Source organism: Nerophis lumbriciformis, linkage group LG20 (assembly GCF_033978685.3).
Source record: "Nerophis lumbriciformis linkage group LG20, RoL_Nlum_v2.1, whole genome shotgun sequence".
NCBI classification, from domain to species: domain Eukaryota; kingdom Metazoa; phylum Chordata; class Actinopteri; order Syngnathiformes; family Syngnathidae; genus Nerophis; species Nerophis lumbriciformis.
The window spans coordinates 25,426,098-25,432,500 of record NC_084567.2 but is presented as its reverse complement, the minus strand read 5'-3'; the positions used below and the strand labels follow the sequence as shown (position 1 = coordinate 25,432,500).

At 43.7% G+C, this 6,403-nt stretch overlaps 1 protein-coding gene across 2 annotated transcripts in view; it reads left to right on the top strand.

The window, feature by feature from the left end:
- The first annotated feature begins 1,101 nt into the window (after window positions 1–1,101).
- The window catches only part of purg (purine-rich element binding protein G), a 38,621-nt gene continuing 33,319 nt past the window's right edge, over window positions 1,102–6,403 (top strand). For both annotated transcript variants that reach the window (XR_009817434.2, XM_061980672.2), the window contains exon 1: window positions 1,102–2,897. Coding sequence is in view for 1 of the 2 variants with exons in the window: in XM_061980672.2 (XP_061836656.1) it covers window positions 1,891–2,889 (999 nt within the window). In the remaining variant the exon portion in view is untranslated. The remainder of the gene's footprint in view (window positions 2,898–6,403) is intronic.

Here is a 6,403-nt window from a genome sequence, read left to right as displayed (position 1 = left end):
GGGAACGCCTCGGGATCCCCCGGCAGGAGCTGGACGAAGTGGCTGGGGAGAGGGAAGTCTGGGCTTCAATCATCATCAATCAAAGTTTATTTATATAGCCCTTGATCACAAGTGTCTCAAAGGGCTGCACAAGCCACAACTACATCCTCAGCTCAGATCCCACATCAGGGCAAGAACAAACTCAACCCAATGGGCTACAATGAGAAACCTTGGAGGGGACCGCAGATGTGGGGACCACCCCTCCGGGCAACCGGTGCAATGGACGTCGAGTGGATCTAGTTAATAGTGTGAGAGTCCAGTCCATAGTGGGGCCAAGCAGGGGATCATCTTGAGTGGAGACAAGTCAGCAGCGCAGACACGTCCCCAACTAATGCACAGCTGAGTGGTCCACCCTGAGTCCCGACTTTGAACAGTTAGCGCTTCATCTGTGGTCACCTAATAACCTTTAGCAGAAAAGAGACGGCAGATCAACTGGTCTAAAAGGCAGGTCTATTTAAAGCAGGGGTGTCAAACCCATTTTAGATCGGGGGCCACATGGAGAAAAATCTACTCCCAAGTGGTAAAATCACGGCACGATAACTTAAAAATAAAGACAACTTCAGATTATTTTCTTTGTTTAAATATAGAACAAGCACATTCTGAAAATGTACAAATCATAATGTTGTTGTGTCCGACTTATTGCCGGCAATACGGACCAAGCTCTGGCACTGATCATACAGGGAGCGAACCGCCACAATCAGACAGTCCGATACCCCATACTCTCTGAGCACTCCCCACAGGACTTCCCGAGGGACACGGTCGAATGCCTTCTCCAAGTCCACAAAACACATGGAGACTGGTTGGGCAAACTCCCATGCACCCTCAAGGACCCTGCCGAGAGTATTTTTACTTTATATCAACCTGAAGTTGATATACTGTAGAAATTTACTGTAAGCGTTGAATTAAAAAAAAATTAAAACATTTTAAAATTGTTTTTAACATTTTAATGACTTAGACCAGGGGTCTCCAAACTTTTTGACTCGTGGGCCGCATTGGGTTAAAAAAAATTGACCGGGGGCCAGGCTGTATATATATATATATATATATATATATATATATATATATATATATATATTAATATATATATATTGTCTTTTTAATCTGTTTTGACATTTAACATTGTCACGTTATTGATGGGAAAATTCATTTTTAGACAATATGATTTGCCTGAGCGGCTAGGAGACACCGAGAGTAACAAGCGGTAGAAAATGGATTAGAAAGGAAAGATTAAAAAATAAAAAATAAAAACTTTTTTTTTAACTTGGGACTTCCCGTGGGCCGGATTTTGGATGCTGGGGGGCCGGATCCGGCCCGCGGGCCGTAGTTTGGGGACCCCTGACTTAGACCCTTTTTGGTCCCCGGGAGCCCTAAAGGTAAAAAAAAATCCATATATTTTATTATGGTTTGAAAATGAAAAATATCAAAATGGCCCCCGCATGTTTTAATTTGTCCGTGTGCGGCCCTCAGTGGAAAAAGTTTGGACACCCCAGCCTTATAGGGTATACTGAGTGTTCTCAACCGAGTTGCTGTGTGAAACGTGTCTCTTTAACAGAGGTATTCTCAGGACGGGGAGGGGGGCGGGTTGGGTTCATCGGGTTCATGTAGTATTTGACGCCTCCTCCGACTTCAGGTCGGCTGCTTCCCTCGGCGAGCTTGCTGCAACTCGAATAGGGTGATGCAAAAGAAGCATGCAATGGTTACAGTAGATCAATAACCGAGCTTGACCTTTTTTTTATTTAGGACAGCTGCGGCACGATGCCATCTTCGGGTCATTCCAGGCACATCTAGCTCCAATCATTCCTAAGGATGGGGTAATGTCTTTGGCTGTATAGAAGAGGAATACACATCACCATGGCCGATGGATGTTGCAGGGGATTGGATCGAGTCCGGGGTAAGATTGCGTCAGACCCCCTGCCTCGAGCGGCGTACGCTCCGCAATGCCCGCAGCCCGGTGCCCAGCAGCAGGGTAACGACATCCAGGAGCTCGCCTCCAAGCGAGTCGACATCCAGAAGAAACGCTTCTACCTGGACGTGAAGCAGAGCGTGCGCGGACGCTTCCTCAAAATAGCCGAGGTGTGGATCGGCCGAGGCCGCCACGACAACATCCGGAAGAGCAAGCTCACGCTGTCGATGTCGATGGCCCCGGCGCTCCGCTACAGCCTGGGGGACTTCATCGAATATTACGCCCGCATCGGACTGCGGGGGGGCCTCCTCGACGAGCACGGAAGCAACGGACAGGGCCGAAGGAGAGCGCAGGAGCCCGCATCGTCCCCCGCCGGCTCCGTGGCGTCGGACGATCACGTCCACCGCGTCCTTAAGAGCGAATTCATCGAAAGGGACAATCGGAAGTACTTTCTGGACCTCAAAGAGAACCAGAGGGGCAGGTTCCTGCGCATCCGGCAGACGGTCAGCAAAGGGCACGGCACCATGGGCTACTACGGCCAGGGCATCGAACAGACCATCGTCCTTCCCGCGCAGGGCTTGATCGAGTTCCGGGACGCACTCTCGCAGCTGATCGAGGACTACGGCGACGGCGACGACGACGGCGACGAGCGCGGCCGAGCGGCGACCGGAAGCCACGACTCTACCCCGGAGCTTCCGGAGGCCGCGTCCTTCCGAGTGGACAACAAGCGGTTTTATTTCGACGTCGGTTCCAACCGCTTCGGCGTCTTTTTGAAAGTCAGCGAAGTGCGGCAGCCCTACAGGAACACCATCACGGTGCCGTTAAAAGCCTGGGCGAGATTCGGGGAGAATTTCATCCGGTACGAGGAGGAAATGCGACGAATGTTCACTTGTAACAAAGAGAAGAGGACAGAGGCTCGGCAGGACAGCGAGGAACATGGAGACTGACCTTGACAGTAGGATAGACCATTAAGTACATTAATGACGTGTGTGTGTGTGTGTGCGTGTGTGTGTGTGGTCTTGTATTTCTACTAGGGATGTCCGATAATATCGGACTGGCGATATTATCGGCCGATAATTGCTTTAAAATGTAATATAGGAAATTATCGCTATCGGTTTCAAAATTATCGGTATCGGTTTCAAAAAGTAAAATTCATGACTTTTTAAAACGCCGCTGTGTACACGGACGTAGGGAGAAATACAGAGTGCCAATAAACCTTAAAGGCACTGCCTTTGCGTGCCGGCCCAGTCACATAATATCTATGGCTTTCACACACACACAAGTGAATGCAAGGCATACTTGGTCAACAGCCATACAGGTCACACTGAGGGTGGCCGTATAAACAACTTTAACACTGTTACAAATATGCACCACACTGTGTGAACCCACACCAAACAAGAATGACAAACACATTTCGGGAGAACATCCGCACCGTAACACAACATAAACACAACAGAACAAATACCCAGAACCCCTTGCAGCACTAATATGCACCCCCCCGGCCCCACCTCAACCTCCTCATGCATGTCCCAAATTTCAAGCTGCTGTTTTGAGGCATGTTAAAAAAAAATAATGCACTTTGTGACTTCAACAATAAATATGGTAGTGTCATGTTGGCATTTTTTTCCATAACTTGAGTTGATTTATTTTGGAAAACTTTGTTACATTGTTTAATGCATCCAGCGGGGCATCACAACAAAATTAGGCATAATAATGTGTTAATTCTACGACTGTATATATCGGTATCGGTTGATATCGGAATCGGTAATTAAGAGTTGGACAATATCGGATATCGGCAAAAAAAGCCATTATCGGACATCTCTAATTTCTACCCTTCTTGAGACATCAACAAGGAAAACTACCATCCATATGAGGACCGGTGAACAAGTTAAATCATGGTCCCGATACGGAAAACCATTGCATCTAATAGAGAATGTCTCATGTGCGCCCCTGGTGGTGAAACCCATCAAAATGAAGGTGGTACCTAAAAAGCAGGGATTTTTTCAAATCGACTGTGTGTCGGTTTTAAAAGTGCTCCCCCTCTGGTCAACATATGAAGTAACAAGTGTGTGTAAAAAATGTGAAGTGCTCCCCCTCTGGTCAACATATGTAATAACAAGTGTGTGTAAAAAAGTGTGAAGCGCTCCCCCTCTGGCCAACATATGAAATAACAAGTGTGTGTAAAAAGGTGACGCGCTCCCCGTCTGGCCAACATGTGTAATAACACGTGTGTGTGAGAAATTGAAATGCGCCCCCTTTGCCCAAAATTCATTAGAAAAATAAAATAAGTGAAGATTCAAAAACAATGACCAACAAAAACATATCTAAAAGCTTACCTTTTTTTATATTTGCATAGTATGTATATATTATTAATGTTGTAAATACAAATCTTGACATATCTAGAAAGGGTGGTCCTAAAGAGGTAAGCATTTTTCGGAGGTCTCAAGAAGGTAACAAATACAGGAATGTGTGTGTGTGTGTGTGTGTGTGTGTGTGTGTGTGTGTGTGTGTGTGTGTGTGTGTGTGTGTGTGTGTGTGTGTGTGTGTGTGTGTACCCCCTTCCCGTAAAGTAGGAATAACCGACCAAGGCTAGTCTTACAACAAGAACAAAATAACAAACTTCAACCTATTTGCTATAGTTATTTTTGTGCACTTTAAGCATGGACAAAAAGCCTAATATTAACAACCCCAAACCCTGCCACCTTAAAATGGAATATATACTGCAATGTAAATAATGAACTGTACTGTAGTAAGAAAGCGGGGGGGGGATAACGACATATTGTACATCACACGGACAGGGATGTCAAACGTACGGCCCGTGGGCCGGATCAGGCCCGCGAACATGAGTTTGCTAAGTATAAAAATGAGCCGAAATTTTTGAATGAAAGAAACTGCAGTTCTAAATGTGCCCACTAGATGTCGCAGTAGCAATTCTTTGTATCTTTGTAGATTATGCTACATGTGTAAAAAAAAAATAAAAAAAATAAACCACATGATGTTAGTACATCAGTTGAGGAAAACGATCAAATTACATAAATAACATCCTGTAATTTGATGTTGATATTTTTTCTTTATCTTGATAGATTGAAAATTAACACCAATGAGTTGACTGATGAACATTATCACATAATGTATTCAGAAAATATAAATAACGACAAATAAAGATAGAATACTATTAGCCGCTACATGTAAGTGCAAAAAAAACAAACCCAAAACATTATAATTTGTACATTTTCAGAATGTGCTTGATCTATTTTTAAACAAAGAAAACAATCTGAATTTGTCTTTATTTTCAAGTTATCGTGCCGTGATTTTACCAGTCCGGCCTACTTGGGAGTAGATTTTTCTCCGTGTGCTCCCCCGATCTAAAATGAGTTTGACACCCCTGTCTTAGAGCAAAACAATAGCCTCTTAAAATGCCTGAAGCTCACGCACCACACTGAGCAAACTCTTAGAGGTCAGAGTCAGGTCTGTTGAATTATAAAATCTTTTTTATTGACTAAGGATAAGAAAGTGCTTCGATGCTGGTTTTCGCAAAAAATAAAAGATAGGTTTGGCATACCCGGACTGTCCTTAACATGCTCTTGTCGCCTGCAGGGTTCGCGACCAGAATTGCAATGAGTGCAATTTTTGGTGCAGTTAAGCTATTTCATTTCATTAACACTAAAATACAAATGTTTTGTTGGATTTTAGTTTAAAAAAAACGAAAAAAAACACTTAAAAGGAAACCTTGTGTAGATAGCATTATACTGTGAATGATATATTTGCAGAAACTAGTGCAGCTATAGTCTCACAGTGATTGATTCTGTAGAACTTACTAATCTAATTTTTAAAGCAATGGATCAATTGTGACTTGAAGCATCTGAAGACAAAGTTAGTGCAGTCCTTGCCTGCAGCCAGCCGGGTGCTGTTGATTAACTTTTAACTATAGTTTGCGGTATAAAGAAAAGCTGGGCTCAACAGGCAGCATTATTCTGTTCAGTGCGACATTGGCATCAAAGTGGGATTTAGAAGATTCCATCCCACCACAATAAAACATGATATGTTAAAAAAAAGAAAGATAGTTAATTGACAATCAAGTACATTTAATCAAACACTCATTCATAATGGGCCCTATTCTCCCGTGTGTACTTAAGTTTCTTTTACGCACTTGAAGTTATTTGTATTCTGTGGACACCTCTGCGCAAATGTGTGTAAGTCTGGAATGAAGGCAGCTCATTACTAATGAGGTGGACTTTGCCATGATGCTTTTTTTTTTTTTTGCTTGAAAATCTCGGAGAGTGCAGTTTTACTAACGCTTGTTAGTGTCATTGAAATCCATTAAACGGTAACACTTTGAATTTGGAAAAGTTGTATAGATCCAGGCAGTGCTTTTCATGTAAACGTGTGTCGTCTTGGCGTCATAGTTAAGTGTGTGTTTGCACGCTACAAACGCTTTCTCTTTCTGGCTGGATGTAAAAA